Source organism: Pongo pygmaeus, chromosome 5, assembly GCF_028885625.2.
Source record: "Pongo pygmaeus isolate AG05252 chromosome 5, NHGRI_mPonPyg2-v2.0_pri, whole genome shotgun sequence".
NCBI lineage: Eukaryota > Metazoa > Chordata > Mammalia > Primates > Hominidae > Pongo > Pongo pygmaeus.
Genome location: NC_072378.2, coordinates 27,999,374 through 28,013,676, shown reverse-complemented (window position 1 = coordinate 28,013,676; position 14,303 = coordinate 27,999,374). Strand labels below are relative to the sequence as shown.

Genomic DNA, 14,303 nt, shown 5'->3' with positions numbered 1-14,303 from the left:
GTCTGCGGGACTCCACGCTCAAAGCCGCCGGCCGGGCTCGACAACTGCAGAGAGGGTCGGGATAGGAAATTGCTGGTAGCGGCAGATGCGGGTCCCCAGGCATCCCGGAGGTTCCCACAGGTCTGTAGTGGGCCTACTTTGCGAAAACGGCCCGGCTGCGGCAAGCCTCGTTCAAATCAGTTGCCAGACAGTGTTTCTTGGGATTCATCCAAATAGGTCCCTTGTTTCTCTTTGTGGGAGCCCTGGGCCTCCTTCCAGGTCGGAACCCAAGTGTTTAGGCAGCTGGGAACGGCCGGTCCCCTTTTTCAGTTCTCTCGCGACCTCTAGCCACTTCCGGTTGCTAACGGTTCCCAATCAGCCCCCGAAAACGCTACGTGAGCTGGGCCCTGGGCCAGAGGCAGAAAACGGACGGAAGAAAAGGTCTGGCCGGTGAGTGTCAGAGTGAGGGCGAGATTGGGTGATGTTCTCTGCCGGTGGATAGGCTCGACCGTCCGGTTTGGGATTGGGGTTAGGTATTAAGGAGCGGTTCAAAATTATGCTAATTGTTAAGATTACGAGTATTATTGAAAAACACACACAACAGCAACAATACAATGAGCCCACGAAGATCAAATGCCCAGTTAACTGATTTAAGCAGCTTTCATAGGAAGAAAATGCTGAATTTAATGCTAACAAAAAGATCTAAGTGTGCTAATGTTAGAGGCTAAGACTTGTATAACATTATGGGCCAGCCACTGTTCTAAACCCTTCACATTTGGTCACTCATTTAATTCCTACTTTATGAGGTAGATATCATTATAATACTGTTTTACAGATGGGGAACCTGAGGCACAGAGAGAATAAGTGTATTAGCCAAGGTCATATAACTAGTAACTGGCAGAACAAAGATTCATACCCAGGCATTCTTCCTTTAAATTCTGTACTCTGGCCTTTCATTGATAACCTGGTTTTATCAGCTTAGGAAATTTGCTATCCAGATGGAAGTATAAGCTTCTACAGAGATATGTTATTGCAGCAGTGTTCTGAATCTCATCGGGTTTGTTGGCAATTTGCCTTTCAACAAAGGTTTTTTTTTTTTTTTTGATAAGGGTGGCTTCCACAGACAGATTTAAGGGGAAGAGAACAATAACAATTTTCATTTTAATAAATAAGCCCCATTTCAACGTCCCTTCTCTTGTATCATTCCTCTGATTCTTCTCTGTCGTTATTTGTTTCTATTAGGTTAAATCATTTTACATTTCTGGTATTTAACCATTTTGACCCACAAAAACAGGGATTTCATTTGTTTAACCTAATACAGAAACATCTTTTCAAGCAGAATTTAGGAATCTACAACAATGAGCAAGATTATATTTTCATCTCCAAAATGTACCTTAAGTCTGTTTGTTTCTCTTTACATCCACTGTGAACCCATGGTCCATGCCACTACATTCTTTCACTTGGGTTACTACAGTAGCCTCTGGACTGATTTCCTTACTTTTGCTCTTTTCTCATTCTTGCCTCTTTAAGGAGCCAGAATGATCTTTTAAAAACAAACATTGGATTATGTTCCTCCCTTCTAGTAGTTCCCCATCACGTTTAGAATACACATCCTGGCCCCTGTTCACCTCTCTAACCTAATCTTGTGTCACCTTCCCCTTAATCCAGTGCTTTCAACACGTGGCCTTTTTCAGTTCCTGTAACACATCAAATTCACCCCTATTCAGAGACTTTGCATTACCTCTCCCTTTCGTGTGGAATGGTTTTCTGCAGAACTGAAGGTCAGTTCTGTCTAATAAATAGGAATATAATGGGATTCACCTATGTAATTTAAAACCTTCTTATTAATAGCCATATTAAAAATGTAAAAAGACAGGTGAAATTATCTTTAGTTTAAACCATCATATCCAAAATATTACTATATCAACATCTAATCAATATAAAAATTATTAATGAAATATCCTATATTCCATTTTTTGAAAGCCAGTGTGTTTATACTTATTGGACATCTCAATTCACATATTATATTTTCATAAATAATCTATATTGAGATTACATAAAATTTAAAATAAAAAAATAGATTCACATATCCAAATTATTTCAAACATACTTAAAAGTTATCTAGTGAATTATGAGTTTTAAAGTTTAATTAAAATTAAAAATTTAGTTCCTCAGTTGCAGAGCTGAATGTACCTTGTGGCTACTGCACTGGACAGCACAGATTTAGATCAAGGATAAAATGTCTGTATTCATGATTGGGTCAAGGGTTAAAGAAGAAAATTGCACCAGAAGTGTGGCAAGGAGGGAAGGGGAAGGTCTGCAAAAATGCAGTGTAAGCTCTTTATGCAAGTCACATTTAAGTCACATTACTAGTCCTCACTGGTAAATGAGGTAAGGCTTTCTAAAGTAGACTACTTTTTAGCATCATTGCTGCATAGATTTTAGGTATGTTGGGAATAATTTTCTGGGGTAGGAAAAGGGTCCAGTAGTGCTGGTCACATGTAGCATTTCTTTCTTTCTTTCTTTCTTGTTTTTTTTTTGAGATGGAGTTTCTGCTCTTGTTGCCCAGGCTGGAGTGCAATGGCACAATGATCTCGGCTCACCGCAACCTCCGCCTCCCGGGTTCAAGCGATTCTCCTGCCTCAGCTTCCTGAGTAGCTGGGATTACAGGCATGCGCCACCATGCCTGGCTAATTTTGTATTGTTAGTAGAGACCCTGACCAGGATGGTCAGGATGGTCTGGAACTCCCGACCTCAGATGATCCACCCACCTCGGCCTCCCAAAGTGCTGGGATTACAGGCGTGAGCCACTGTGCGTGGTCACATGTAGCATTTCTAAGTAGAAGTTTATTGTGTATGATGTGGAACAGTCGTAGAAATCTGATTATTTTCCTATAGAGCAGGGGTTCTCAACTAGGGGTGATTTTGCCTCTCAGGGGACATTTGCCTCACTCAGCCTGCCCACCAAATTGCCTGGAGACATTTTTGGATATCACAAGTGGGAAGTGCTAGTGACATCTAGTGGGTAGAGGCCAAGGATACTGCTAAACATCCTACAGTGCAGAGGACATCAAAGAATTGTCTGGCCCAGAATGTCAATAGAAATAGTGTCTCAAGTTTGAGAAACCTTGCTCTAGAGGATCTGAGTAAGAAAGACTGAGATACCTACTCTTTTAAAACCTCAGCCTAACTCCCTTGTGATATTACGATGGGAAAAACAGGTTGTTTTGAAGCATTTCAGTTTCCATTTGTTTCCACTGTTGATGGATTTTGTGATCAGACTATAATAAAATAATTTCATGCTCAAGATAAGAATGTAGACGATTTAATAAAGATAATATAGTGTGTGCTATACACGTAAGACTCAAAGTACCTTGGGATCAGGAGCTGGTCTTTTTACCTTTATATGGCTTGTATCATATGATCCACTGTCTCCAACAACAATTGATGCCAATATATTAGAATCACTTGTCTTTCCTATCTCCATCCCTTGTTTTATAGTTGTTCCTCTTTTCATCCTTTTCTCTTTTCATCAAATTATCTTTTCATCCCTTTCTCCTCATTTTCCCCCTCTTCATCAATACCCACTGATACCTCCTATAGACCCTCCTTCAACACTCATCTATTTCTTCCATTCATACCTGTTGACACCCTTAGAATTGCCAGTTCACTACCAACCCATCTGTGTCTGAGAGAGCTGTCCCCCATATTCCCTATAGCTGTCTGTTGTAATTACTGTCTTGTTAGTCCATGAAACTACAAAATATAAATTCTTGCCTCCTCCCTCAGAAAAAAAAAAAAAAAACCCTCCAAAAAGATATGAAGAACAATAACACATTTGCTTTTGACACAACTCTCTGAGGAACTGCTTTCCATGTTCAGGGTTTTTTTGTTTTGTTTTGTATTGTTTTTTTTCAGACCAGGTGCTGTCCATTCAGGATAGCCCTCTGCTAGAACTGATACAGTGTCCAACAGATTACACCTCCTCTTCCAAGAAGTGTGGCTGTGATTGAGCTGTGTTTTTTCCAACTAGTTGCACTCCCACCAGTTTCTTCTGTGGGTTTCTACATGCTTACTAAGACACTGCCTGCATCTCCAGAGTACCAGCAACTACTTAGATTTTCTTTGACCTCATGCCTCTTTCGCCTTTTGCCTGCAGTTATCCTAGATCCCACTGACTGTTCTTCTCTTACCTACATCATTCTAGGCTGTCTCTGGCCCCATGTCTTTCTGTCCCTCCCTGACTCTTACCATTACCCTTCTGGTTAACATTAGACCAAACCTGTGGTGGGCACTGTGGTGGCAATTTGGAATCAACATAAAACCTAAGAAGGGTACAGGGTTGTAGTGCTCCAGACTACTCTTCACTCAGCCTTTAAGGGTGCAGGACTCTAAGACTAGAACAGTTCTTTGTACATAATAGGTATTCAAAACTACTAGCTGAATGGAATGTTCTGTCATATATAGCAAGAGTCCCCAGGTCCCTACCGTGGCCAGGAAAGCAGGAGGTGAGAGGCCAGTGAGCAAGCAAAGCTGAGCTTTACCTCCTGTCAGATGAGCAGTGGGATTAGATTCTCACAGGATCGCAAACCCTATCGTGAACTGCACATGCGAGGGATCTAGGTTGCGCTTTCCTTATGAGAATCTAATGATAAATGAAACCATACCCCCTTCCCTATCCCTGGAAAAATTGTCTTTCACGAGACCAGTCCCTGGTTCCAGAAAGGTTGGGGACTGCTGATACAGAGGATAAAGGAAAATCAGTGTGTCATGTGTTTACCAATTTTAGGAAACCTAATCTTGGGGTAGCCAAAATCGTCTTTCTTAGCATTGCAGAAGCCTCCCTAAATTCAAGGATCAGAAACATGAGTTTCCACTTTAAAGACTCTGAATGGTTTCTAAGCATTGTAGTGTTTCTCAGAAAGACTAAAGGTAAAAGGGGAAAAGCCATTATTCAGAAAGCACCTAACTTTATTTTTAAAATAAGGATGTTTCTAATACTAATACTAAATATTTCGTACTTTACTTTTCTCTTCATGACCATTAAAGAAAATCCTTTCTTTGACTGTTTCAAATACTTTGAAATATTGCTCAGGTAATTATAGTAAGTCATAAAACAAGTATTCGTGTGAAACCTGACATTTAAAAAATGTGTTGATGTAAGATATTCAAAGTAAATATACATTTTTTTTAAAGGACCATTATGTTAAAGGGACATAAAAGCTCAGTTTATCTTTAGGGCATTATGAGAAATACCTTAAGATTCATTTTCTTGGCTGGGCATGGTGGCTCATGCCTGTAATCCCAGCACTTTGGGAGGAGGATGGGAGGATTGTTTGAGGCCAGGAATTCGATACTAGCCTGAGTAACATAGTCAGACCCTATCTCAAAAAAAAAAAAAAAAAATTCCAGACATGGTGGTGTGTACTTGTAGTCCCAGCTACTTGGAAAGCTGAGGTGGGAGGATCGCTGGAGCCCAGGAGTTCAAGGCTGCAGTGAGGTATGATTGTGCCACTGTACTCCAACCTGGACAATGGAGCAAGACTCTTTCTTTCTTTATTATTATTTTTAAAAGATTCATCTTCCTATAATTATAGACATAAAAATGATTCTTATAGTTTTCCTGATCTTAAACACAATGATAAAGCAGGTGTTCTTAATAGATATCTTCAATTGAAATATCTTAATTGAAAACAAGAGATTTGAAGAGATTAGATCACTTCTTTCCTGATTGTTTTGGTGATCGTTATTCCTAGAACTAAGTAAAGAACCAGAGCTCTGCTCTTGGCAGTTTGATTGGTGGTGTGAATTTGAATGTGCAAGGCCTATGGCCACAATTCCTGTCATGCTGTAAGATTCTCAAATTAGAGATGTGGCCAGGTGTGGTGGCTCACACCTTTAATCCCAGCACTTTGGGAGGATGAGGCGGGCGGATCACTTGAGTTTGAGACCAGCCTGGCCGACATGGCAAAATCCTGATAAAAATACAAAAATTAGCCAGGCATGGTGGTGCATGCCTGTAATCTCAGCTACTCAGGAGGCTGAGGCAGGAGAATCGCTTGAACCCGGGAGGTGGAGGTTGCAGTGAACAGAGGATCATTCCAGCCTGGGTGAAAAAAAGAAAAAAAAAAAGGTGTATATCTGTGCTGTCCAATATAGTGGCCACTAACATGTAGCTATGAGCACTTGAAATGTGAGGAACTGAATTTTCCATTTTATTTGAGTTAATGTGGTTACTGGCCACCAATCTGGACAAACTGGACCAAGTTAGATCAACCCCTTCCTATCTCCCTCAGTTTAAAATAACCTGAAATCCAGAAAAGAAGTTATATCTAGTTATAGATCCCTTCCTCTCCCCAGCAGCTCCTAATGATCACAGACTACCTCCTTCTCCATTTTGTTTTCCTCAGCCTCCTTTTTTTCTTCTTTTTGAGATAAGGTCTTGCTGTTGCCTAGGCTGGGGTGCAGTGGTGCGATCACATCTCACAACAGCCTTGAACTCCTGGGTTCAAGTGATCTTCCCACCTCAGCCGCCTAAATAGTTGGGTGGAACTACAGGTGTGTGCCACCATGCCTGGCTAATTTTTCTTAAGTTTCTGTAGAGGTGGGGTCTCGCTGTGTTGACCAGGCTGGCCTCCTGTCTTCTGATGGCTTATTCTTTATCATTGGCAAACAAAAATTTCCAAAAAATAATCATACTCCCCATTTTAAGATAAAAAAGGGATGTTTAGACTATTATATGAGTAATGATGGAAAACAAATAATTAGCATTGTTTTATATCTTAACCTCAAAAGTAGTTTTCATCAGTTTTAACTTGTCAAAACATACCTGGTGAGCCTCTATTATCATCTGTACTTTACAGAAGGGGAAATGAAGGCAGAGAAAAATGTGTATGTCTTGTCTTGCCTAAAGTCAGACACTGAATGGTCAACTAAAAAGGACCTAGAGCAGAGACAGAATTAATTGACTGTCTTTCATCCAGGAACCATTGATCTTGGGCTGCAGGTGAGCAGTGTTGTCAGTGGACAAGGCTTTCTGAAAGAATTCTTGATTCCCCCTCAAAACTGAACTAATGTGAAATAAAAGGATATTTTACTGAGGTAGATTCTTTGGTCCAGAGAAGTTTAATGATGACTGAAGCTTTGACCACATTGAGGAAACTCAAGGTTTCTAAAATAGATTCTTTGATAACTAGTTAGGCCTGAGTGTCTAAAGAACTTTTGATATTACTACTACATTAGTAGAGTTTATTTGTGGCATGAATTCTTTGATGTCTAATAAGAGCTGAACTTACTCGGAAAGGCCTTCCACACTCATCACATTCATAGGGTTTTTCACCTGTGTGGATTCTCTGATGCTGAATAAGACCTGTGCGCCCACTGAAATCTTTCCCACATTCTTTACATTTATAGGGTTTTACTCCCGTGTGTACTCTATGATGTCCAATGAGATGTGAGCGCTGAACGAAGGCTTTTCCACACTCATCACATTTATAGGGCTTCTCTCCAGTGTGAGTTCTCCTGTGTTTACTAAGGTCTGAGCTATGACTGAAACTTTTCCCACATTCATCACATTTATATCGTCTTCTTTCCCTCTGTTGCCATTCTGATCTGCCCTCATTTTCAATATCTTTGGACTTAGGATGCTGAGGAGTATCTTTGTTCAGTCTGTCATTTATCTCCCCAAGGAATTCCTTGTCTTTGGGCATATCTTCCTTCTGGAACAACTCTTCATTCTTAGTCCTAGTTTTATCACCTGTAACAAACAAACAGTACACAAATGGGTCCTATTCTATGTTTGAGAAGCAAACAGCCTATGGAAGAAATAACATGTAAATGTTATAAATGTGTTATAAAATAATGAGAAGTCACATACAACACACATATCAAATATTTGGTACCATCTTATTTTTGGTATCATCATAGCACAGAGTCACAATGTAAGGAAGAAATTAAGAAGTGAGGAAGATATTAGCAGAACAAGTTGTTTGAGAGTAGATTAAGAGAAGAAAAGGCAAAAATAGAGCTCAAGAGATAAGCTAGCAATACTGTGTAAGGGAAGAAGGATAAATGAGGGGACTATAGATATGCCAAGGATAATTAGAGAGACTGGAGAACAGAGATGGGGAGGGAGGTAAAAGTTTGGGAGAAACATGCAGGGGCCTGAAACACAGGTGGCAAGTAAAATCAAGTAAAAGTGAATGGAGAGGATAATCGGATTTGGGGTCTGAGAGGAATATAGTGAATAGGAACCATCCAAGGAGGGGAGTGTGTTTGGAGGATAATAATTAGCTGGAAGCAGGAAGCGTAACAACATGCAGGTCAGGGTAAATAGAGGAATGAAAAGGAATAGGAAATGACAATGGATAGTCAGTGTATATGCTGGGTAAAATATTTTTTCCTGAAACTGATGTCCTTGCTGTCATCACCTCCTGTCTAAATCCTAGCTTGGTGGTTTCTAACCTTATTGTGCATCAGAATCAGCTGGATCGTTTATTAAAACACAGATTGCTGATTTTCCCTCCCACAGACGACTCCTTATCAGAATCAAACTCAGAGCAGTTGCCATTCTTAGAATGTTATTCTCTGATGCTATTTTTTTTCACTGTTTCTTTGCCTAAAATGTCACCCCCTTTCAGCTCCCACCTGACCTCAGCTCAAGCAAGCCTACTCTGTGATACTTTTGCAGGCGCACCTCAGGGATAGCTATCCTCTTCGTAGTTCACGGTGTATTTCTAGTATGGTAATTATTACACTATTGTAAGTGCTCACTCTCCTGCTTCTTGAAGAGAAATAATATAAGTGTCTTACCTTTGGATTCCTTACATTTAGTATAGTGCCTGGCATATAGCTGATATTTAGTAAATGCTCAATGAAAGATGAATGAATCAAAAGACAGGTTGAGCCAGGCACAGTGGCTCACGCTTATAATTCTAGCACTTTGGGAAGCTAAGGTGGGAGGATCACTTGAGCCCAGAAGTTTGAGACAAGCCTGGGAAACACAGTGAGACCTCTCCTCTAAAAAAAATAAAATAAAATAAAAATAAAAAAGAACAGTAGGAAGTTCTTAACATCACTTCTAAAGCCAAACAGTAACCAGCACTCCACTCCTAGAGTTAAAGCACTGAAAGGCTTCTTTACATTACATATAATTAAATGTCATCCTTTCCAGATAGCAGCTAGGAACATCTTAGCTCAAAATAATTTTTCAGATTAGACAAATCATCTGGTAGGGATCCTACAGAATGGGAGAACTATATTGGTAAAACTTAAGTAGTAAGAATACAAAATAGGCTGGAGTATAAGGAACTACCCGGAGAGGCATTATTAGACATGAGAACCTCTAGAGAAAGGGCGGTGGTGAGCACTGAAAAAGGTAGGGTTTGGACAAACTGGAATTTAAAATTCACCTGCTTTTTAATGTAGCCTGGGGATACACTAGACACCCTAGTTTGTAATTAGGGAGCTGGGATGGGGGACAAAACCCAATTAATTTGACATGATAAAAACAAGAAACTTCGCTGTATTGACTGATCATTGTCTCTCTTCCCTACTTCTTTCATCATGGGAATGTGTTATAGATTGACTTGTCTTCCTCCACAAATTCATACATTGAAGCCCTAACCCCTTTCAAACATTACTGTATATGACAATAGGGCTTTAATGAAGTAATTAAGGTTGAATGAGGTCATAAGGGTAGGACCCTAATCCAATAGTACTAGTGTCCTTACAAGAGGAAGAGACACCAGGAGTGTGTGTGTACAGAGAAAGGCCATGTGAAGACACAGCAAGAAGTCTGCAAGCCAAGGAGAGTAGCCTTACTAGAAACTAACCCTGTAAGCATCTTCATCTTGGACTTCCAGCCTCCAGAACTGTGAGAAAATAAATTTCTGTTAAGCCACCCATAAGTCTATGGTATTCTCTATGGCAGGCCTCGCTGACTAATACAGGGTGCCGTAAGTTCTCCTGTCTCAAAATGGAAATTTAGGGGGATTTGAAACTAGAATCATTAGATAACAACAGAATTATAAGGATATTAAATAAACTCCATCCTCATCCCTTGGGCCAAATAACAGCTTTTTTGTCTAGTGAGAAACTAAAATATAACTCCATCATGGAGCAAGGGTAAGAAGAGGATAAAATTATCCATAGTGAGGTGGAGGACAAGCAGGAAATCTTTAAAAGGAGAAGATGAAAGTGAGAAAGTTTTCCTCTAACCTAAGGAAGCACCTCTGCCCTCATACACTCAGAACTGTTCCTGCTTACCATTCCTTAGTGGTATCCCAGCTTCCTGCTCCAGCTGGGTCTTCTTGGGATGGAACTGGACAGTCAGTGATTCATATGGCCTTCCCAAGGGGGCCAACTTGTCCATGAGTATGTCCTCTCTTTCTGAATTGTCTGAGACCTAGGGAAAATGAGGTGTGTAAGGTGAATTTTATGGAAACTTAAGTAACTTCAGATAAAACAATCAAATGAAACATCTTCCAGGGACATAGAAAGGGGGGACAAATTCTCATTTCCTTGTAAATGGCAATAATGGCTAGGAAAAGGAACAGAGGCTAATTTCTACAATTCAGGACACTAGAGAGTAAAATTCAATGTCTCTTCTTTCATTGATCTGCAGAAGTCCAGGATTGGCGCACTGGGATTTGGAAGGTAGCTTAAAAATCATCTAGCCCAACTTCCAGCAAATGGGAGCATTTCTTCTATAACCATGCTATCCGATATGGTAGTCACTAGCAAAATGTGGTTACTGAGTACTTAAAATATGGCTAGTACAAATGAGATAAGCTAAATGTAAGATACATACCAAATTTTGAAAATTTAAAACACAAGTATCATTAAAAATATTGATTACATGATTAAATATTGTGGGTTAAATAAAATATATTTCACCTGTTTTTGTTTTTTTTAATGTGACTACTAGAAAATTTAAATACATATACAGCTTGCATTATATTTCTGTTGGACAGTCCTATTCTGCAATATCCTTGACATCTACTTGAATCTCTGCTTGAATACCTATATGGAAAGAGAGTTTCTTATGGGGTAGCCTATTTTATTTATGGGTATCTATGAACGGCAGAAAATTATTTCTTTTCCTCTGATACCTGTTTGCCTTTTGGTAACTTCCCACTGATCCTAGCCTTCCAAACAGGCATAGAATCAGTCTAGTGACTCTTCTCTCTTTACCCAGCCACACTTTAATTATTTGACCTAGGTAGTCAGGTCCCTTCCTATGCCTTGTTCTTTAGAGGATAAATATTTTCAGATGTTCTTTCATATGCCTTTTGCTTTGGCTCCGTCCATATCCCCTGATCACTCACAGCCAGATGACTGCCCCTTCACACCTGCTTTCCAGGTTCATCAAGCTCTCTCTCCAGATCCTCCAGCACAGTCACTGCCTCCTCTCCAGTCTCTGGATGGTGTGCATGCACCCATGCTTGCAGGTCTTTAGGAAGAATGCTCAGGAACTGTTCTAGCACCAGCAGGTCTAAAATCTGCTCCTTGGTGTGGCATTCTGGCCTCAGCCACTGACGGCAGAGCTCCCACAGCTGGGTAAGAGCTTCACGGGGTCCAGGTGCATCCTGATAGCAGAGCTTCCTGAAGTGCTGTCTATAGAGTTCCCTCCTGCGAGGACTGCACTTTTGTGAGCTGGAATCCTGTCCCCAGTAATGGTCCTCTGCTTTAATTACCAGAAGTCCTTTTTGGTCCTCAGGTTCCAGGGCTGTGGTCATTCTGGGCTTTGTCAGGAGATTTATCCTCTATCTGGGATTGAGTCAAAGAGAATCTCTTAGAATCCTGCCTCAGAGACACTCCTAAGGCATAAAAAGTTGTTACCATAAAGAAATTACAAAAATTTCTGTGAACATAAACACATCATAATGAAGCCAAGCCACCAGAAGTCAGAGAAAACAGTCTTATAGGAAGCTGAAACAAAACAAAACAAAACAAAAAACAGTGACGCAGGGATATGATTTGAATCTGTGTTCTATTGTGTAACTTAGAGGAAGTTATTTATCTGGACTAGAACTACAGATCCTCAGGTACAATTCTCATGTGTGTTACAGGGTTGATATACAGATTACATGAGAACGTATGCAACGTCCCTGGCATGGCAGCGGGCACTAGTAAGCACTAAATAAACGCCAAGTATTAACTGCTTTGTTAAAAGGCTCTTCATTCTGTTACCATGAGATGCACGGGCTAGCTGGTGCCCCCAGGATTCACTGGTTATAGGATATGTGTGCCAACCCTGGAAGGGGATCAGACAGATGCCTCTGCAAAGGAACCCGCAACCAGTGTCCCCCTTCCACCCATCCTCTCCGGGAAGGTTGGGCCAACTCCTCTCCTGTAGATCTGTTGGGGGACGGAGGGAGGGACAGGAGTGTTACACTCTGCCCGCGACAGGGAGGTGTGGGTAGGGTGTTGCTGCTGACCACAGCTGCGCCTTGTCCCCTTTTCTCCACCTGGGAGCCGGGAGACACTCACCTTACGCGCAGGGAGGAACAGGTGCAACAGCTAGCTTCCCTCTTTGGACAGCCCCGAACAAAGACTAGACTCAAAGACACCAATCGGCGCCCGGCCGCTTCAGCCGGGCACTTCCGGGCCGCTCTAGGAAGCTTCGCCTCTGTGGAAGCTTCAGGGCTTGCCTCCTCGGCCTTAGCCAGTGGAGGACCCGGCTTCTACGCCTCATATTGGTGGGACTGCGGGACCTGCGAGCAAGTCTTATTTGTACTTCTTTAAAACGTTTTTCGGTTTAATTATTAAGTAATATGGATAAGTAATGCATTCACATACATTTATTAAAAAGAGTAAATGTCCCCCAGCGTCTAGTTTGATAATATTTTTCGTGACTTGTATATCCTTCCGTAGATACATTACACCGTTATAGATTGCCCGCGCTTTTTCCCCTCTGCACAAATAGTAGCATTTCTGTACCTTTCTTATTTTTCTTTTTACCAAGTGATCTTGGTAAAGGCTGTACGTAAGTGTTTGCTTGATCTTGCTCTTTTTTAAACAATTGCACGGTATTCAACTGTGTATTATGTTCTATGATTTATTAATAACTACCCCATTGGTGGTCATGAGGTTGTTTCCAATTCTTCTTTTTCAAACATTGCTGCAATAACTTACTGTGAACTCACATCATTTTTCATGTGTAAGGATATATCCATAGTCTGTATGTCTAGAAAGGGAATTACTACAGCATAGAATAGGGAAATTTGTACTTTTGTTAATGCCAAATCACCAATCATACAATCTACTAGCAATATTCTTATTTACCTATACTTGTCAACACAGTGTTATAAAATATTTTGATCTTTGCCAAACTGATGGGTGAAAAACGCTTTTAGTTTTTTCCTCCCTCTTCCCCTTTCTTACACAAATATTGATTTATTTACTATGCCAGGCACTATTGTGGAAGCTGGAACTAATTTTGAGCAAAACAATGCCCTTCCTTTCATGGAATTTATAATCTTGTGTGTGTGTGTGTGTGTGTGTGGTGGGGAGGCAGGCAATAAACCAAAAAATATATATAGTGTATAGACGGTGGATATCAGTTCTAAGGAGAAAATAAAGGAAACAGGGAATTTGGGGTGAGAATGAAGTGATGCAATTTAAATAGGATATTCATGGAGGACCTGACTAGGAAATTGACATTTGAGCAAAGATTGAGGGAGCTGAGGGAATGGGCCATCAGGGATAAAGATGTTTCAGGGAGAGGGATAACAAATGCAAAAGCCTGGCGTGGAGTGTGTTTTAAGTATTTTGGGCAAAGGAAGGATGCTTGTTTTTCTGGAGTTGAGTGAGCAAAAGAGCATTGGGTGGAGAGATAGTGAGAGCCTGGGGTGAGTGCAAGGGTATTTTTACTCTAAAATGATAAAATGATAAACTACTCAGTTTATCTTCTTTTCTCTTTTCTTTCCTTTTCCTTTGTTTTAGGAGATGGGTCTCACTCTGTCACCCAGACTGGAGTGCAGTGAGTGGTGCGATCATAGCTCACTGCAGCCTGAAACTCCTGGGCTCAAGTGATCCTCTCGCCTCAGCCTCCTGCGTAGCTGGAACTACAGGTGTGAGCTACCCAGCATGGCTCATTTGAGATTTCTGAGTAGAGAAGTAACATGATTAAACTTGGGTATTGAAATTATTATTTTGGCTGCTATGTTAACAGTAGACTTGAATGCAAAGGGGTTGGGCAAGGGCAGAAGCAGGGAGACAGGTTGGAAAGCTGGAGTGGGAAGGGCCTTTTTAAGAATAACACAAACCCCTAAAGACATAAAACTGAAAAGGCCATGGAGGAAAAGATAAATGAAACTGGC

The 14,303-nt window shown here is 40.8% G+C and overlaps 2 protein-coding genes across 5 annotated transcripts in view; one reads left to right on the top strand and one right to left on the bottom strand.

The window, feature by feature from the left end:
* The first annotated feature begins 85 nt into the window (after window positions 1–85).
* The window catches only part of LOC129038701 (uncharacterized), a 45,152-nt gene continuing 30,934 nt past the window's right edge, over window positions 86–14,303 (top strand). Inside the window, exons 1-2 of one of the 3 annotated variants that reach the window (XR_010126617.1) lie at window positions 317–429; window positions 13,927–14,054. Coding sequence is in view for 1 of the 3 variants with exons in the window: in XM_063665941.1 (XP_063522011.1) it covers window positions 86–429 (344 nt within the window). In the remaining 2 variants the exon portion in view is untranslated. Of the gene's footprint in view, window positions 430–13,926; window positions 14,132–14,303 lie in introns of those variants that run through there. The other 2 variants (XR_008503205.2, XM_063665941.1) reach the window with 2 other exon arrangements.
* Window positions 7,086–12,596, bottom strand: ZSCAN16 (zinc finger and SCAN domain containing 16). 2 transcript variants are annotated; one of them, XM_054492043.2, is made up of 4 exons: window positions 12,472–12,596; window positions 11,331–11,748; window positions 10,246–10,384; window positions 7,086–7,735 (listed from the first exon to the last, which is right to left on the bottom strand). In XM_054492043.2, exons 2-4 carry the CDS (start codon window positions 11,715–11,717, stop codon window positions 7,218–7,220), a joined length of 1,044 nt encoding a protein of 347 aa, XP_054348018.1. In that variant the 5' UTR covers window positions 11,718–11,748; window positions 12,472–12,596; the 3' UTR covers window positions 7,086–7,217. The 2 variants fall into 2 exon arrangements, with proteins under 2 accessions (XP_054348018.1, XP_054348017.1); XM_054492042.2 differs by having other exon boundaries at window positions 11,331–11,798; window positions 12,472–12,544.

What these genes read in the sequence shown, in the direction of transcription:
- ZSCAN16 (XM_054492043.2), bottom strand. Translation starts at nt 11,717, where the DNA reads ATGACCACAGCCCTGGAACCTGAGGACCAAAAAGGACTTCTGGTAATT. An exon ending in TTGATGAACCTGGAAAGCAG is followed by an intron (nt 10,385 to 11,330) that starts GTGTGAAGGGGC and finishes CATTTTCCCTAG; the next exon opens with GTCTCAGACAATTCAGAAAG. An exon ending in TGGGATACCACTAAGGAATG is followed by an intron (nt 7,736 to 10,245) that starts GTAAGCAGGAAC and finishes TGTTTGTTACAG; the next exon opens with GTGATAAAACTAGGACTAAG.